The sequence below is a fragment of the Calonectris borealis genome, chromosome 1 (assembly GCF_964195595.1).
Source record: "Calonectris borealis chromosome 1, bCalBor7.hap1.2, whole genome shotgun sequence".
Classification (NCBI taxonomy): Eukaryota; Metazoa; Chordata; class Aves; order Procellariiformes; family Procellariidae; genus Calonectris; species Calonectris borealis.
In genome coordinates this window covers 154,282,489-154,301,804 of record NC_134312.1, presented here as the reverse complement: position 1 = coordinate 154,301,804, position 19,316 = coordinate 154,282,489, and the positions used below count along the sequence as shown (strand labels likewise).

Here is a 19,316-nt window from a genome sequence, read left to right as displayed (position 1 = left end):
TCCTTTTCCTTGCCTGTGTTCTGATTTTGTCTAACCACATGGTGAGCTAAGGCAGCTTGCTAATCCAAATTTGCTTGTTTTCTGCCAAGTTAGTAATTTGAATTGCTACTGAGGGCTTAGACAAGTTTGAGTCTGCTGGGAGTACTTGGCTGTGAGAAGGAAGGAATGTCTTGGATGGAGGAGAAAATACCTCTTTTTGCAGCAGTGATCTTTAGATGAGCTCAGTGTGTCTTGTTTTGACCTCTTCCTCTTCTCTTTCTCTGAGTTGCTGTGTGTGAAGAGGAAGCTTTGTCATGACAAAGTATAAGCTGTGTCTCCACTAGGCAGTAAGGTGTGTCTGGATCCGTTGCTGAATTTGGATCCCATGTCCTCCTACCACCTGGCTTTTCTCCCTCTCTTCTGCCTCTAGACAACTTAGACTGAAGCGAATGGGAAGGAGGATGGTGTACTTTAGATGGAATGCAAACATTCTTGAAATGGCCTTTCTTCCATACTGTATTTGAAAAAGAAGGATATTATTTCTGGCAAGTTGGACTTAATCAGTTAGGTGTCTAAATCCCTGAGAATGACCATTTGTCCACATACTTAAATTTTGTTTCCTTTCTTTTCTTGTCACTGCCCTTTGTTGTCTCATTCTTTTGTTAACCATGATTTTGTTTCTCTGAATCAGAAGTTAGGAAAATTAATTACTTTGCACGAACAGACTGTCATCTTTTAAAACTTTTGATTAAGGTGGTCTTAAAAACAAAAGTGGAAGAGCATATGCCTTTAAACAAATATTAATGCAAGCTGTGTTTTAACTTGGTATGTAGATTAATGTGATATCATAATGTAGCTTCAAGCTCAGAAAGCTTATTTGGAATTCCTTCCTTGATTTAAACTGTATGAGAGCACCTTCTCATAATTCCTTTATTTCTTCTTCCCGGTAAGTGAAATATTGCTGTGTAATACATTAGAAACATAATGGATGCTAGTAGGTGGGCAGAGGAAGTGATGCCCCGGGGTTACTGAAAGGTTACCACAAATGTTTTGTGTTACTTTGTTTTCATAAATATGCTGGTCATGCCAAGTTGTATTTTCAGTTTAATTTTCATCATAGCATATTGACTTGAGCATCCAGCTTCCTCCTGTTTTGAATCTAATCCATCATAATTCCCATCATGTAGAAGAAAGCTTGCCCTGCTGCCTTGTTTTTTGTCATTTTGCCATGTTTTTTTGGCTGGTGAACCTGTTCTGTAAACTCAGAGTAGCTCCCGGGCTGAAAATAGATCTATCATTTTATTTTATTTTTGGCAGAGAGCTTATAGTTCCATCATTCAGGCACTTCATATTGCAGCATCCAGTGTCTGTTTTTTCTAACTTGACATGTCGGAATGACCAAATGCCAGTTGTAGTGCCGCCAGCCCACGTTGCTTGACAAATTTCTGTTCTTGGGCGTGAGGGTTGAATATTTTTTTTTGAATTCCACACCCTACTCGAGTCAGTTTATCATTTGAGTTTTCTCTTAACAAATCCTGTCATGTACCTCAGTGACAGAAACTTTCTGGTGCTTTTCTTCTTGCCTGCACTGTGTTGGCTTGTTTAATTCTCATGTTGTTAATTCCCCTCCCCGCCCCCCCCCCCCCCCCCCCCCCCCCCCGAACACATAATACTGTAGTTGGCTTTTTGTGTCTTCTGGGGGATGGAGTTGTTTGGGGACGTGGTTTGGTTTTGATTGTGTGCCATCCTCCCACCCTGCCCCCAACCTTAAAGCTCTCCTGGTGCCTTGCTAAAGGTTTGTCCTCTTTGAACTTGTACAGGTTGGCCTCTATTGCAGTATCACTGTGGTCCTCCTGTGGGCTGCTCCATCTGTCACAGGCCTGGGAACACGTCTTGTCTGCCTGCCTGGATGCTGGGCATTATCAGATGGATTTGTTTGGGGTTACTTCTACCTTTGTGACTTCTCTTCTTTATTTCCCAAACAAAAGTGGCGTATGAAAGGAGTCTTAACTAGTTTTGAATGAGAATCTTCTGGCTGATCTGCTTCAAAAGTGTGTTTTTTGACTGATCAAGTGCACTTTGTTTTGATGGGTGGAAAAGAGCTGTAACTGACGAGAGACGCTTCTGGAGTCTTCAGTTGCAAAAGGGTGGATTTCAGACAGTGAACAGAGCAAGAGCGCTCTGTGCTCCTGTCTCTTGAAGACAGAAAGTGGTCCGGTGCTCTAGGTCTCTTTCCAGATCTGTGATGCAGTGCCAAAGCTCAATTCTGCAGTGGTTCACACAGCAGAGGAGTCTCTGAACGAACAAAGTCAGTGTCCGTCAGGTCATCTCTGGGCTGATCTAAATGATCTCTATTGGAAGTATTGCTCTTTGGGTATTTTTGTAGCAGGAGATTGAACAGTTATCTCCTGCTCCAAAAAAAAGTTCTTCCATTCACCTGGGAATAGTAAAGGGGGGAGACAACACACAGGCTGGCTGGTGACACCAGCCTGCAAGGACTGCTTAGTTATAATGTCCTCTGTAGCAAACTGAAGTCATTGTCTGTCTTTTAGGTAGTGTCACAGACTTACCTCCCTGTCCCATAATAGCCATAGCTGGGTTTTGCCCTCTCTTTCCCTCATGTCCCTACTCTTGCAGTCACAGTAACTGTGGTGTTTTTCTTTTTCTTGTTCTGTGTTTGAGTGCAAGCAGATACTTCCTGTTCTGGGATGATCCTGGAGTGGAATGCGAATTAAAGAAAAAAAAGAGGGGGAGGCCAGGGTGTGAGAGGGAGATTGCTTAAATGTAATCCAAAACGAAATCAGTGTTTCAGGTTTGGTTTTGGAGTGCAGATACAAATTAAGTCTGTTAAAGGTTTATCCCAGTATTGTCCCTTGCTTTCGGTGAGTATCAACAGAAATAAGGCTATCAATGTTAAGTGAATTTGAACACAGTGTCTTCAGATTGCCTGAAACAAACATGAATATTAACTGGTGTCTAAGAGGTAAGGCAAACAGACAAATAGTGAAAGGCACGGTTGTGAAGACAGCATTGAAAATTAGACTGATGGGTTGTGAATAAGTTGAATAGTGCCTTCATTTGTGAAACAGTAGCTCAGAAAGTTGTGAAGTGTCCCCCTTATTTCAGTAACCTTGTTAACTGTGAAGCCTCAGGAGATAACATCTAATCTTATGTTTCTTCACAAACTGCATCCCTTGGAGTCATTAATCACAATTATCCCTTAATAGTTTTTGCAGACCTTCACTTGTCCTGGGTCTTCTCTGCTATCAGCTTTGAAGTTCAAGACATGCTCTGTACCGACCTCCTGCAAACATGGCAAACTTATCATTGATGCTCCAGCTCCTTGAAGAGGCTGAGAGAGGGGCAGGAAATTCTGCTGTTTATCTTTCTGTGGGAAGAGATGGGGAAGAGCAGAAAATGCCACCCAGATGATTGAAAGTTTCCAGTTTGTGGCAGGTTCTGCAGGGACATATATGTAGGGACATAGATTGCTGCATGACCCTCTTGTGGTAACCACACACAGTCAAGTGAAATTTACAGACATCTGATCTTTTCCTTGCAAAAAGAAAATACACAATGCTGATTACATTGTTATCTACTTTTCTTTTAAAATTGTCTTTGTTAGTCTTTGTTTAAATTTGTCTGGATTCATCACAGTTTCCCCAGCCTTCCTCAGAACTTTGTAATGCCCATTGACACCAAAACTAAGGCAGATTTCTTCAGAATATGCTGGACATAATTAGATATTCTGTAATGTCGCTCTTTCTCTGTCAGCTGCCGGTCAAGCTTTAGTCCAGTTCTGATTGCTCGTTTTGATCAGAATCTTTAAGTGTGATTGAGCAACAAGGTATTTTCTTTCTTTCTCTTCTCAAATTACTATGCAGTGGGGACTCGTCTTAAGTCTGGAGAAGCAGAACTGGTAGTACTTCAGATGTAGTCGTATGATGATGCCTCCAGCATGTGTACAACAGCAGAGGCTTTGTTATGGTTCTCTAATTCTGTAAATGAAATAAAAACATGCCTTTGCCCTTCTTATAATTGAAATTATTATCATTTATATATATGTATAAATATAACATTTATGTGATTCCTTTTTAATTAAAGTATCAAATATGAGAAGAATATTGGGATGACAACTTCAGAATAAATTTTAAAATAACTATGCTCTTTACTGAACACATTAATTACTAAAAGGTTTATATGATGCAGTGATAGGCTTTAAATTGTTTTTTCAGCAGTTAAAGGAGATATAGATAATTTATTAATTGTTCCTCTAAAAATAGCAGAACACTTGCAACTAATGCATGGATTAGAGAAGTCAAAGGGGATGAGTTGCCACCCCCTCATAAAGTCTATTAATTATCTTAATTCAACAAAGAATGTGCAGTATAAAGTTGCAATGCATGTGCAACATGTAAAAGAGAATAATGTCAGTCTTTCATTCTGCTAAAAGAACAGCAGACTGAGAAGACACAGATGTCTGCTTGGTGCAAACAGCTAATTCACTCTCCCCCTCCCGGCACTACAGTATGAAAAGACAATTTAACCATTTTCAGCAACTATTTATTGGGGCCTCTTACTATTTAATACTGAGTTATATGCCTTGAGTATGTCTTCAGAGTTTGAGACTTTTGCCGCGTCTATTACTTGAGGAATGTATTATTAGCTCATGCTTAGATTTATTAAAGGGGACCAGCTGCTAGGCAGGAAATGCTACTTGGAAGGCTGTAAGAATAGCATTCCCTCAGTATGCTGGGGAATGCCCCTGGTTTTCCCCTAAATACCTCCAAAAGTAGCCACTCTATATTGCTTTCAGAATTTAAACTTTTCTTGAAAGAGAAATAAAGATGCAGACAATAAAATATGGGCCCTAGCCTTTAACGTAGGGAGCGCTGATAATGTGATCAGAGTGTATCTGGCATGATGTGCTAGCTGGAGATTCAGCTGTCATTTTCTGGGTGTCTATAATGAACGTTGCTTTCAAATAAGGAAGCGTGTTTCCCCCGCCTCGTGTTTTGAACGTCTGTACAGTCAATTTTGACTTCATATTGGGTAGGTCTTCCCACACTGTACAGAAGGACTGAACAGCTTAGTAGGAGACAGACTTATTGTTTTGAAATTTGGGGAAATATTTCTGAGGTTGAACTTTGAATTTTAACTATGAGCAAACCTAAGGAGTGGGACAAGATGACTGTGTTTGAGCAGGATGGGAACATTCCCTGCCTAGAGGAGCGGCTGTCCTGGAAAGCTGCACGGTTCTTTTCTAGTGACATTCACTGGAGCATCTCTTTTTCAGAGAGAATATGCTAAATACTGATGTTTAGAAACTTTACGCACATGTTCAGGACAATTACAGAAAACCTGGACTTTTAAAAAAACTTTTTTTTTAATAACAACAATATTCTTCCAGAGAGAATTGTTGGAACTAATGTTAGCATGAAAACCTTTGACTGTGCTAACAGTATGTCTGTTGAGTACTTACTGAGGACTCATCTAGCTTTAGAGCAGTGTGAAATACTAGTTTTAAGAGTAGTTAAATGCATGATAACAACAACAAAATCCACTGTATGTCTCATCTTGCAAACAGGCTGAAACAAAGACTCAGCATATTTATGTTAGGAGGTGCAATCTTTATGCAAGGGAAGGAAACGTATGGAGAAATTGAAACATTTCATCTCCTTGCACATGTTGTACAATGGGTTTAGACAAGCTTGTAGTCTAGGACTCATGAAAATTGAGTGTCCCATCTTCTGGTTAACTTCAGTGTGGGTTATGAAATTAGCTATTGGCCATACAACCTACTGCTGAAGAGGCTTAGTCCTTCAAGTGGGATTTGCTCTGTAGAAAATAATAGGATTTCATCCCTTCTGACACCCTTATGATATCGTTCACTTGTTTGTCCAATTTATTCTTTCTCACATAGGAAGCAATCTAGTATGGATATCTTTGAGTAGTTCTCAGAATGGTGATATGGTAGCAGTAAGGAAGCTGGTTAGAGTGTCTGTTTCTTCCCATCAGTTTGTGTTTAGCTTGAAAATTATTTTAGATTTTAAAAAAAGTATGTGAGTGTGCTTTTATTTGCATCTGAAATATGCAGCTTAAGGAGATACTAAGAATAAGACTGGAAGAGTTGCATTTTTCTTTTTCTTTTTTCCCCCTGCTTATACAGATGCAAAATCAGAAGTCAGACTTTTACTTTCTGCTGATTGTACCAGTTCTAAGCTGGTGCCACACAGCCAATTTCAGATATTTATACTCCCGATATTTTCTTACTGGATTTGAGATAGCAGTTTCTGCTAAAACCTTTTGAAAAATACACATAGTATCTTTCTTCATGTCATGTTCTCCATTATTTATTATTCGTCTGACAAACTTGATCAAAACTGATTAGGTTCACCAACACTGTGTGAAAGTTAAGCTTTTCTTCTAAATACTTGTTTCTCTTGCTGAGTCATCTTTTTTTGCCAAAGTCACTGAGGCTGCTGTTATTTAAGCACCATTTTATGCTAAACAAAATAAGCTCTTCTGAACAGAATTGTGAAATTTTCTTTCACTGCTTAGCAAATGTGGTGTATTTGAGCATGAAAGATGAAGAAGGTACGAGTTACGGAAAGTATTTCTGTACTGATGGTGGTAAAGCAGCACTCATGCCCTGGTTACAAACCAACATAAAAGTGCTTTATGGTCCTTAAAAAGCAAGATGAGTGACAATTGTGTAAAAACAGCCTGTTACTGCACTGTAACTGGCTTCTATTTGTGCTATCGGAGCTTAATATGGTACTTAGATCTTTTAATGAATATTTTAAGCCTATCATCTCTGCTGGTGTAGGGTAGAGGTAGAGAATCCTGTTGCTGCTCCATCCAGTTTTTGTCGAAGTGCTGAAATATGCTTTTAAGATTTGGCATGGCATATGTAAGTGGATAGTAAACTAGAACAGTAAACTGTTCTAACAGATAGATATGTTTACTGAAAATCAAACTCCTAAAGAAGGTGCTAATTACCACTAATCTTGAAAAAATTTTGCTGAATGACAAGGTATATGTCTTATTCTGCTTACAGGTATGTACCATATTCTGCTTATACTGTGGTGGCATAATCAGGCCTGACAGTTACAGGGTTGAAGCTGTAAAGAAGGAAGAGAAAGGTGTTGGTTGCTGGTCAGTGACTATAGAAATCTATCTGTTGATTTTATAAAACAAACAAACAAAACAACACAACAACAAAACAAAAACAAACAAAAACCCAGTATACACTGCTTTTCCTGGCTTTAATTTATTTCTGTGTCTGGTTGGTACTACAGTAATTTCATCTTTATTACTCTGTTTTTAGGTTGCCTGAAGCTCAGCAGAGGGTTGGAGGATGTTTTCTAAATTTGATGCCACAGATGAAAAGCTTATACCTTGCATACTGTGCCAACCATCCATCAGCAGTAAATGTTCTCACAGAACACAGGTACGTTTACTTTGTGGTCTTTTAAGTCTGATAGAAAAAAAGTGCATAAAATACACTTGTGTTGTAAAGCTGTGATGTCTCTTTTGACACGCATTTGGTATGGTAGAGCTTGTTTAAGAAAAAAAAAAAAGTAGTATATTTTTTTAAAAAAGACAAAAAACACCACAACACAAAGCTGTTCCATGTGATCAGAACCAGCTTGTCACTTTTGGCAGTGACAACTGTTTGAGAGCATTTTCTCATTTAAAGAACACGTGCTGGACTCTTAAGTATCTAAAACCAAGTGTACTGATTGTCGTCTTTTTTTAAAAAAATGTCGAGATCAAAACAAGTTTATGGAATTATGGCATAATTGACATGATTACTAGTAGACAGTTGGTGAATTGTAACTTAGCCCTGTAAAAGCCTGTATGTTTGTATGTACTTAACTGTATAATGGTATACCCTTAGCTTTACTTTTGAGTGATACGAAAGGAGTGTGAGCTTTTCAAGTTTACAAAATTAGTATTTCCTGTGTGTAAGCAGTAGGATGCTGAGTTAACTTGATGGAGGTTGCTCAGCTTTGGAACTGACTTTGAACTTGCATAGAAGATGCCCTGTGTCACCTTGAGGGAAGAGAGTTGAGGCCAGAATTTGATTAAAGAATTCTGCTTTCACAAACTTGTCCTATATATTCTCCTGATAAGCATGTGCTGCAGCAGCTGTTAGTTTGGGGCAATTTGTTTGCTTGTGATGCAGGACAGAACCATACCTTCTCTTGAAGGTTAGACATAGGACAAATTCTAGCAGGATGTCTGTTCTTTTTGCCCTCTCCCCCACGCCCCCTTCCTTTGCCTTACTGTGATGGGCCAAAGTAAACATATTTTGAATATTCTTAACTCTTCCTAAAAGAGGAGCATAATTGAGTTGTTTTCTATAGTGTTACCTTCTTCCAGGAACTCACATTTTGTTTTAACAGCAACAATATGTGGTAGATTTGTGAGCTTTACTCATAATAGTATAAATAAAAAACCTCCTAGCTACCAAATACTATGAACTATCCCTTATGTTAGTAAGACAGGCGACTACGTTCCAACCTCACTTTGAAAAATCAAGCTGCAAATTCACATTGCAGAAAGAAGGTATTTTTTTTGTTAGATGCAATGACGAATTAAAATTAAACGAGACAAAATATGTTTAAACCCCCCGATGAAACCCCTTAGTGTTTGTTTTCTTTCAAATGGCTTACTTCTAGTACCACTTTCTATAAATGGTAAAATGTTTAGGTGATCCACGCCTATGGGGTTTTTAATGCTCTTAGGTTTAGATTTTTTGTTTGTTAGTGCCTTTATGCTCTTTCCATACAGAGGTCTGGGATTTATTCTCTAGATGGAAGATGGCAAGTGATAGCAAAGTGATCATCTACATTTCTTAAGATTTGGAGATATTTGTAAAGGATTATCCTAACTTTCAGAACTCTTGGAAAACAGAGGGAATAGCCAGGTCTGAAAAACTGTGATCGAAATGCAAGGAAGGAAAGCTATTTGTTCTGCAGATAGAGAAGAGTAGCATTTCTTCTCTTCTGTGTTGCTTTGGGCATAGGTTGTCTTGAGAAAAATTCAGCTTCTGGTCTGTAAAGTCAGCTTGATACCAAATCCTGGTGGAGTCAATATAAGTATCATAGAGCAGTTAAGTAATTTGCATGTGGAAGTAGGTTCAAAGCAATTGTATTGTTCATAAGAGAGAGTTCAAGGGGAGATAAGTTGTGATAAACTGCTTTCTGTTTAATGCTATTGTGTTGCCAGGCATGAGTCAAGAGAAGTGAATCTGTTTTTTTTTTTAATTACCCCTATTTTATTATTCTAAGCCCTTCATTTTTGTTGAACACCATTGCTGTACGTAGCAAGTGGCTTGACTAAAAATTTTGCTTGAGACAGCTGCCATGAAGAAATCAGAAGGTGGCTTTAAGTAGTTCTGAACCTTTTCCTCTCAGAATGCCAGAAAGCTTTTAATTACATGGCTTTAAAGGTAGGGGAAAAAAGGCTTTTCTGCCAAGAATAACAAACTGATTGAAGGCATGAAGAAAAGGAAAATACTCAGAACTATCTCCTTGTCTATTTAGTTGAGATGTTTTTATTGTGTAAAAGCATCCCTAGTAAACCTTAATGTAAAAAATACTGTGAGATTTGAGGATAATCATGATTATAATAATAATGAAACAACTACACTGCAGTGAATACTAGATTAATATTGAACTGGAATTTTTCAGAGATGTCAAAGACTGAGGTTTAAGACTTTTAAGACACAGTGATGATTTGTTGGCTGGTTTTGCAGTATAGTTTTAGCAGAGGGTCCAAAAGCATTATATGTGTTTTAATACCAGCAAAAATATGGCAGAGAAATAGATGTTCGCTGAATTCTTGGATTTGAATATCATGTTTGTAACAGCTGTGCTGTTCAGTAGCGTTTTAGACAGGAAAAAGGAACAGTCTGGAGCAGTTTGATTTGGAACATAAATTTTTACTGTCTACAGCAGATGATTTCTTGCCATGAACCTGCACACTTCATAAACTGAGCACATATGCATTAACTGTGCTTCTGAAAGCCTTTCTACAAAAAAAACTAGCAGATAATTTTAAGTTAGATACTTACATCACAGAATTAGTATTTTCTGCAGTTTATTAAGTTCACTTGCTTTTGTTGGGAACCATACCAACAAAATAGAAACAAAAAATTCTCCTACATAATTGCTCTAGGTGAAACTTCAGAAATTTTGCCTCTATTTTGGTTTTTTTATTCTATAAAATACACTAGTTTTATTGTTGTGTTTTTACTGTCACTGACTAAAACCAAAGGAAATTGGCTATCATTTTGAAGCATTAACTGTATTGTTTCTTTAACCAGTTGGATCACTGTAACATCAAAATTGTAAGCAGTCATCTGATTTGATGGAGTATTACACATATGAGGTTTTTATATGTCATTTTCTGATGTATGAAGCATGCTCTTCAAGCAGCATTGTAATACCTGTTAAAATGTCGTCAACACCTGGTAAAGATTCTGTGTGTGTGTATGCATATGCATAGATAAAACCTGATGATATTAACTTACTCAGAATTATTTTGAACTTCTAGTCAAAAGCTTCTTTTTTGAATAGTATTTTTGTGAAGCCGATTCTAAACAGCAGTACTTGGGAAGGGGCTGGGGATTTAAAAGGGGAATTCAGTTGGAATGTGACTGTCTCTTTTTTTCCTTCTTTTTTTCAAATGTCATTCATTATGAATGCCAGCCTGTGTTTCCTCTTTCTCTTTTTTGTCATTTGCTTCTTGATCATATGTAGGAGCAACATGGGGGGGATTTTATTCAATTAGTACAAAACAAGGGAGTGTGTGCATATATAGGTTCATATATATGCATGTTTATATAAATACACAGTCAGGGGTTATTTATATTACGTAATTATATTACTTAATGAATAAGAGGCTTTTCATGTTTAAATCTTCAAAGCCGCAAACGTCTTTCATTTCCTTAAGTTAATTATTAATAGTCAAACTATTGAAATGAATATCATTAGAGACCTGAGTGTATGTGAATATGCAGAAATGGGAATAAAACCTAATAAAGCCCATACAGGAGTTCAGGTTCCAGAACTGCATGTTTCTGAGGTTGTATTTGCCTCTGATAATCACAACAACAAAATCTTTCTATTAAGTTTGGGAACAGATTCTCTTTTTGGTTCCAGTTGTGGCACTGTAAGTTTTATCCAGGTGTTAGAGATGGTACTCGACATAATTTCTCCAATTTCATACAGTCTTGAAATTTTGTAGGTACTTTTTGTCTCAAGAATTGTTTCAGAGCCATTGCATATTTTTTCCAGAATTAAAATTCTTTCTGTGTAAGGAATCAAGATTTTAAAAGAATTAAGTAATTTTTCCTAGGTCTGTCATTGTGTCTTGTCATTGTGTCTTAAGCCACTGGCTAGAGCTGAAGAGCTGGAGCTTGTCAGGTACAGCTGAGTGGTGGCTCTTGCAGAGATCAGTGTTTTGCATGTTTCCACCACTGCCTCTTAGCTTGCTCTCCGTGTTCCCTTCCCTCATAGTGACTACAGTGCCACTGTATGCAATCCCTATTGTATTTATTTATTCTGTAACAGTTGTACCTCTTTGGCTGCATTGTATGAGGTTTCATTTTCTAATATCCCTTAGTTTTTCTTGAGAATCCCAGTTCAAGTCCAAGGGTAGGTGTTATTTTTGGAGAGAATTTTGCTATATGGAGAGAGCAGGACTGCCTCGAGGGCATAGTGTTTAGTCAAAGTAGCATTGATTGCTGTGTGTGCTTCTGATCGTAGACATATGCTTGCCTTTCAGTAAGAGAAGAAACAGGATGAGCAAACTAAGGCATGAAAAAATGAATTTCCCTCAAATAAATTAAAAAACCCAGTTCGATACAAAGTACAGAAATGGGTAATTGCAGTGGAGTAAGGAGTCCTAGGAACATGAGATGTTACCTACCTGGGGAAGATCACAAGCCACAAAGTTCAGTGCAAGGGGAAACTCCAGCAAAGAAAAAGAGGAGGCAGAACCTAGGACTGGGATTTTGTGGACTGCATCCAAAATGACAAGAGGAAAGATATTTGAGTATAGAACTCACTGAACGGTGGATAACACAATGAAAAAAAAAAAATCTAACAGGCCCCACTGATAAATTGACAAAACTCTTCTGAAGAAATAGGGAGAGTACAGACCCAATGTAATCAGCATTAAGTATGTAATTATTGGGGGGAGGGGGGGGGTTAAGCTCTTTTACTTGTTTAAACAACCCCAAGTTTATTTGAAAACAAAATGGAGAAAAATGTTTCCAAAAGAAAATTTAATTTGATGAAAAGGCAGCCAAAAATTGGTAATATATGCCTGCTTTTTTAATTTTGCAAAGTGGCAGTGTTGAGCCAGTTCTTAGCTGGGAGAAAGCTATTCACAAATCTTTGCTTGTTCAAACATTAATTTTGCTAGATTCTTCTGTTCTCTTAGATAACGCGTCCCAAGCATATTCTACAGTTGCATCACAGACCTAGCAGTCTGGATAAAATTTGTGGAGCTGAAACATCACAATTACTCTGAGTAACTGAAGCAAGGAATACAGATCAGCTTGAGTCAGAAAACTCTTTGTGCCTCCCCCACTTTGGTGCATCCCTGAGCCTGCAAGTGTGCAGGCTGATGTCATACGCCAAGCAACAGTCCCCGGGAGAGGAGCTTGACTGGGAAGTTTAGCACTAGGAAATTAAAAGCTGCGGTTGAGGGGTTGCTGAGCCAAGCGGTGCCACAACGCTCTCAAAATGCGGTGCCTGTGTGCAGTCCTCAGACCCCTCAGCAGTGATAGTTCGTGCTCCATCTATTACAAACAGAGACCTGCTTCAGAAGTGTAAGTTGTAATTTTAAATGTATACGTTTTAGTACCTGGATGTGCTTTCCTCAAGTTTAAATGGCTTTTTTTTTCCTCTCTCTTCTGCTGCTGTAGGCACATCTGAACTTGTTTTCTTCCCTCCCTCCAGTCTAATTTGCAGCTTTTGAGGCAGCTGTGCTAAGGAAGGTTTGAATATATTGGTAGGGCTTAAAGACACTTTTCATGGTGACCTTTAAAATATCTCAAGCTGTGAACTAACTCTAGTTTGGAGTGGGGAGAACTCTTCAGCGTGAGATTTCAGGATAAATGAAGCACAGCCCTTTTGTATGCTTCTCTGCATTTTATTCTGTAAAATGATGCAAGTAGTGACTTCAAATCTCAGCTGCCTCTTTCTGAAAAGCTACTTATTTTAGGCAGTTGTGACTAAGTTGATGATTTCAGTGTTCAAAAGTTTTTCCTGTTCAGCCTAATGATACCTTTCTTAAAACGTACTGCTTAGCTGTGGGCCAGAGTTTTATTTAGCATATACTGCCTAGGAGAGTGTGGTACTTGCAGGCATCAATTGAAATGGTGACATGAAAGAGCCATTGTCTTTGGCAAAGCAGCTGCGCTCTTTAGCTAACAACACCGACTTTTAAGCTGCTATTAATTAAAAACAGTTGTGAACTGTTGTCATATTCAAACAGTATTTTAACCCACCCGTATTTTATTGAAAGTAAACCTTTTCATTATGTTCTGTATTGTTTTGTTCTTTGTGAATAAATGAAGGACGCTCACTTTAAGCTTTGAGATAAAGTAACGTCTATTTTGCCCGATATTTTATGTCCATGAAGCTGCAGAGGTAGCAGGTTGGTTTAGCATGAGTAGACAGCTAATGGGGTCTGCATGATGGAACTGCTCAGACAAAATATTGGGTACTATTGTATTAAAAGAGAGTGTGTGTGTTCATACTAGAGTTTGAACAAGTGGGCATGTCAAAACTTGTCAGAGGGAAGTACAGAAGTGTATGAAAGAAAACATTGTCCTCTTGGGAACGTTGGGAGGAAAACGACGTCATTCAGTTTTAATTACACCTATTAACACTGCTCAGTGTAAAAGGCTTCCTGATGATGCCATTGCTAAGCGTGTTTTTCAGGACTTTGTGTACATTTCAAGTGAACTGAGGTTTAAACTTGCTCTGGAGGTTCCTATACTCTGATTAAGTAAAAAGGAGGTGATAAACAACCACGTATCTTGTGTCAGTGAATGGCCTGGAAACTGCCCCAACATTGTGTAACATAGTGTGTGTTTAGCTAAAAGAATTGCAGAGTAGACAACGAAAACAAGATATCAGGTTTTTATTTCAGGTTTCCAAGTAGTCGATTTTAATCCAGGCTACAGTGAGTTTTTTCCTGTTTTCTGGCACATCTGTTTCATAATGCTGAAGTCGGGAAGAAATGGAATAGTGATGATGAAAATTAGAAATGTGAATGTGGGTGAAATGGTAACCAATGTTTCTTCTACTGTAGAGGCATTAAATTAAAAAAAAAAAAAGAAGAAAAGGAAAAAAAAAAGCCAAAAAAAAAAAGCATTGTGTTAATGGATAGCTCAGCAAATACCATTTATATAATGCATTTGTCTGCACCGAGCAGTGTGGAGATGGCCGAAGTAATTAGGAGTGAGGATTTTTGTGTCTTTGCATCTAAAGGCAAAAATCAGCACTGTTCAGAACAATGTTAAATTGAATGGCCTGTGGTATTTGTGATTGGCACATCCTGTAGAATGTACTGGTACGTTGGGGAGAAAAGAGAAGCTGTGTAGATGTGCGTATGGATTGTGCTGCCTGAAAGGGGGAAGAGCAGATAATGTGTAAAGGGAATAGTTGATAAAGTTAGGCAGCAGGGGCTGTGCATCTGGCTGAAGCAAACAATATGCAAAGAATGAGTTTAAATGTTTATTTGAAGATACATCTCAAGTACCATAGGTACTCTAACTTTGATGCTGACATGGGTGGGGGTGCTTACAGGGGGAATTGATGGATGAAACAAAAAAAAACAGTAGCATACACGTGATCAGTGTCATATGCACAGTGAATTGAAATTTAAAACCACTGGGCGCCTTGAGGCAGATGGGCTTTCACAGGTGAACTTTGGTAAAGCTTTCTGTGGAAACTGGGCTCCATACCCTCGTTTGTCCACCCCATCACCTTGCTGGAAAGCTGCTTCTCTTTAGCTGGGTCAGGAGAAGAGGACGTGCCACCACACCGTAGCCATTCAGCTCAGTGTTCCGGAGAATTAGCCTGAATCCTCAGTGAACAAGTAGTTGGTAACACTGTAAAACCAAACCATGAGTACAAATCCTTAGCCTCATTTAGGGTGCCACCAGGATCAGTTGTGAAGTTCTGAAGTTGGTGTGATTTTTATGCTGAGTAAGGGCTGTGACTAAGAAAGCATAAGGCAAAGAAGATCTTCAGGCTCTAGGTATTGGGATGGGAAGGTCGCGGTTCATGTGCTTGTTCTGCTCTCTTCATGTATTTGGACAAATGACATCAATAAGCAAAGTGTCACTTGTTCTGAAATGGGAAGGAGTGTGTGTGTGTGTGTGTGTATGTCTTGGGGGAGGTAGGGAGGTCTGTTTTGTGTTAATCTCTGTAATGCTTTTATATAGCATGACTCACTGATAATTGAGCATGTGTATTATGGCAGTGTCCTATCAGTGTTTTTTTCCTAGGGAAATTGAGCAGGTCAAGATTTGTTTTCACTTTTGCATGGAAGCACTATGCCCTAGGTTTGGAGATCCTTGCCCTTCCCTTTTTGTTAATGTGACCATAATGTACGAGTGTTCTGCCTTTATTGCTGTTTGGTGTTTGACACTTTTTTATACTTTCTAAAAGTACTGAATCTGGTAGCTGGCTAAGGCTTCCTTTGAAACATGAGACTATGCCAATAACCAAGGAGGGGAAAAAATTTTTAAGTAATAATTCTGACTTATGGGAACGTAATGCTATTAATCAGTAGAAAGTAAGGACTTTCAGGATATCTTAGAGTAGAATTTACGCAACTGTCACATGAGAATAGTGGGTTTTGTTGGATTTTTTGGAGAACTAGTTAATTTACTGTAACAAGGGCTCAAAACATGAGCAACCCCATCTGCAGATGTCTAGAATGACACAGCTTGAATGCAAGATGTTATCTTTTTAATAAGCGGCTTTCTGAATTTCCTTTATTTAGATTTTGTCTTTACAGTCCCATGTTCTTTTGCAACTTGTATTTTCTGAAGCCTGGAAATCAGCCCAGGTGCTGCCATACCTTCCTTTCCCCACGGAGGGGGCTCATTTTGTTCCTGGTCATTTAAACTCTAGAAAAGCTTGTCTCACATAGCATAGTCCTCTGAAACCTCTGCTTTATAAGGAAGCAGGAGTTGTAGCTATTTTAAGTTTCCTTGATAGCAAAGTGAGCTGAAATTCCCAGGATGTGCTGCTTTTTTAACTGAGTTAATGTAAAAAGTTGAGGGGCTGGGCCAGTTCTTGGGAATTATTCAAGTATGAAAAAAACATCTGCATAGGGGAAGTAGCAGTTCATGATATTTGGAGAGCATGGATTTCTTAGAGCTTTGCTTCAAAACAAGTGTGTTGTGTAAGTACACCCTCAGTGAGGCCCTAACTTTTTTGAGAATAGATTGTGCAGTAATTATTTCTATTATGGTCTACCATTTTTATGGCTGTTAGTTGGTCATTTTGCAATAACACCTTGGATGTGAGAGATGAGGTCATTAAACATGTAAGTGTGGGAGGAAAAAAGGTTCTGAAACATTCTCTGTTTCCCATTAGTGCCTGAAACCTTAAAAATATTGATGCTTGATTGAATATGAAGCCATTGACTCATTTATGCTTGTGTATTACCGGTGTAAACCACCTCTAAAGTCAGATGTCATTTTACTAGAATAAAGAGCTGAGTAATAAAATATAGTGCAAATGGCTTTACTCTGTAATCATTGTTTGGCTGTGGTAGCATTTTGGAGCTGTCTTTGAGCATCAGTTGCCTAGAACGATGGGTTTGATCCTATGTCTGTTGTTCCCTGGATGGACCCCAAACCTGCAAATGTCTTTGTTCCTGTATTTTATTTAATGCAGAAGCTGATTGCAGCAATTAAGTTGTACTTAAATTACTTTCTGATTTATTTGACCTCTTGTTTTATTGGCAGAATTCATTGCGGATGAAAGACTGAAGTGAAGAATCCAGTGTAATTTTAATTGTCTTGGTAATTTGACTTTAATTTGCTTAAATATCTTGTGTACACAGTGAGGAGCTAGGAGAATTCATGGAGATGAAAGGTGCCAACAGCCCTGGGATCCTTGTACTGACCACGGGCCTCAGCAAACCTTTTATGCGTCTGGATAAATACCCCACGTTACTCAAAGAACTTGAAAGGCACATGGAGGTATATCTTATCAGCATTTATGTTCCAGCTTAATGATGATTTGACAACAATTATTTTAAAGGTACATGTCAAACATGATGGGACCCAAAATTACATTTGTTTGCTCTTCCGTCAGCCTACTAAAATATGGGCTGCAATGGTTTAAAACTTAGTGCAGTAAAACTTCCTGTAAAAGCTAAACTTTTAAAGTAAAACTAGCCGGAGAAGCTAATCTTTGCTCCTAGAACAGTCTTGCAGGGTCTTTGGTTGACTTGACATTGAATGTGTCTCCTGCATACTACTTGAGACTACTTTATCTTGCAGAAGGAGTGCTGCTTCTCATCTTAGGACCTCAGCGTGTCAAACACGTCACCAAAATAGTCCCTTTGACTTCTTCTGAACACTGTCCAAAAATTATCTTTGCAATATGGGAAGGTGTTGGAGGAGCTACTGTTTCCCCCTTTGCATTTTATAGGTTAGATTTTTGGAGCCTGAAGGAGGGAGAGAAATAGAAAGCATATGGGTCTTTGTCTTGTCACACAATTTGGTTTGTCAGTCAATGACAATGGAACATACTGATCTATAAGGAATCTAGTTTGTGACAAAGCTAACACGCTGAATAAAACTCTTTAAAATAAACACTTTCCTATTAGGATTTCAAAATCTCTTGTCCACTAGGTCTTGTAAAACTTCCTTGGCTCTATTTTAAGCATAAGTAGGAATGTTATAAGTGACTCTTCATTTTTACTATAAGCCAGCAGTGTTTGATGTGAGTAAGAAGGTTGTGAAAAGACAGCAGATAGGTCTACAACTTCTATTTTACAGAATTGTTTATGTGTTTTTAGTTAAGCCTCTAAAATTTTTTTATTAATTTTACTAGAACTAAAGTTTTTATTGTATGTTTTCTCTATTGTTTTTAGGATTATCATCCAGATCGTCCAGATATTCAAAAATCCATGACTGCCTTCAAAAATCTTTCTGTAAGAGTGATAAAAAACAGATGATATATTTTAAGTAGAATGTTTTCGAATTTCGCCCCCCTCTATTGCTTCAAAAAAGTGAAGCTTTTTTGTAAATGTTTTTGTGTAAGAAATTTTTGAAAGCCTGGAAATTGATGGCAGAACTAAGGATGAAAATTTGCTGGGGAGTTATAACAAATAGACTATCAATGTAAGAGCCATGCAAGCATTCTGCACTACTTGGTCTGCCCTCTCGTTCGTGCTTCGTCTCCCTTTGCACTGGTGCTAGCATAACTAGTATCCTGAAGAAGGGCTTCTTTGTAACAATTGAGTATATCTTCTGAGTTTTTTCTAAATTGCATTCCTTCTAGGGGAATGGTGTTGGAGTTGCAGGATAGAGGATGAAGGGGAAAGTGCTAGTGAAGTTCAGAAGATATGAAACTTCTAGTAATAATTGGAGTAGGAAGCCTAATTTGAACAGATGAGCTGTCTGTTAATTGTCTTTTAAAAAAAAAGTCAACTGCAACAAGCATATATTTAATGCAATCTCAGTTACAATAAACTTCATGTTTTGTGTTTCCTATTAGGAGTGTGTCCTGGTGGTAACCTGGCATGTTCTATTTTTTAAAGCAGAAATTTAGTGTTATCTGTGTGCAGAAGAGGTTTGGGGATCCCATTCTGTTGGGTGTTTTACAAACAAGAGGAAACAATTCTTGTTGAGAAAAATTCAAACAAATGGGAGTACAGCTAGTAGAGCAGGTTGGACATATTTAATAAAAACAGGAACACAAGGTTATACACACTTATAGTTTGCACAATTGGCATGGCTCTTTTTACTAAATAAAGATGCTTTGTTGTATAGTAGTGTATTTGTGACAGCTGTGTTGTTATTTTCTGCTGAGCCTAGCCATTTTTGGTTGGAAGTACAGAAATTTAAAATGTAAAGAAAGGAGAAATTTGAGAAACAGCTGTGACTATGAATTTGGAATGGTAATTGAAGTCCGTGTATTGAAAGGAAAAGTAATAATATTGAAGTTAGCAAAACTACTTTTATAAGAAATGTTGGTAATAGTCATCTAAATGAAAACGCTTCAAGTTAGGTGCTGTCTTCTGTGTACTACAAGCACAACAGTAAATACAACTGTACT

The 19,316-nt window shown here is 38.1% G+C and overlaps 1 protein-coding gene across 4 annotated transcripts in view; it reads left to right on the top strand.

Annotated features, from left to right (window-relative positions):
• The window catches only part of ARHGEF7 (Rho guanine nucleotide exchange factor 7), a 126,773-nt gene that overhangs the window by 74,896 nt on the left and 32,561 nt on the right, over positions 1-19,316 (top strand). For all 4 annotated transcript variants that reach the window (XM_075137121.1, XM_075137113.1, XM_075137131.1 and 1 more), the window contains 3 exons: positions 7,310-7,432; positions 17,092-17,230; positions 18,130-18,189. In XM_075137121.1, the coding sequence (XP_074993222.1) occupies positions 7,310-7,432; positions 17,092-17,230; positions 18,130-18,189 (322 nt within the window). The remainder of the gene's footprint in view (positions 1-7,309; positions 7,433-17,091; positions 17,231-18,129; positions 18,190-19,316) is intronic.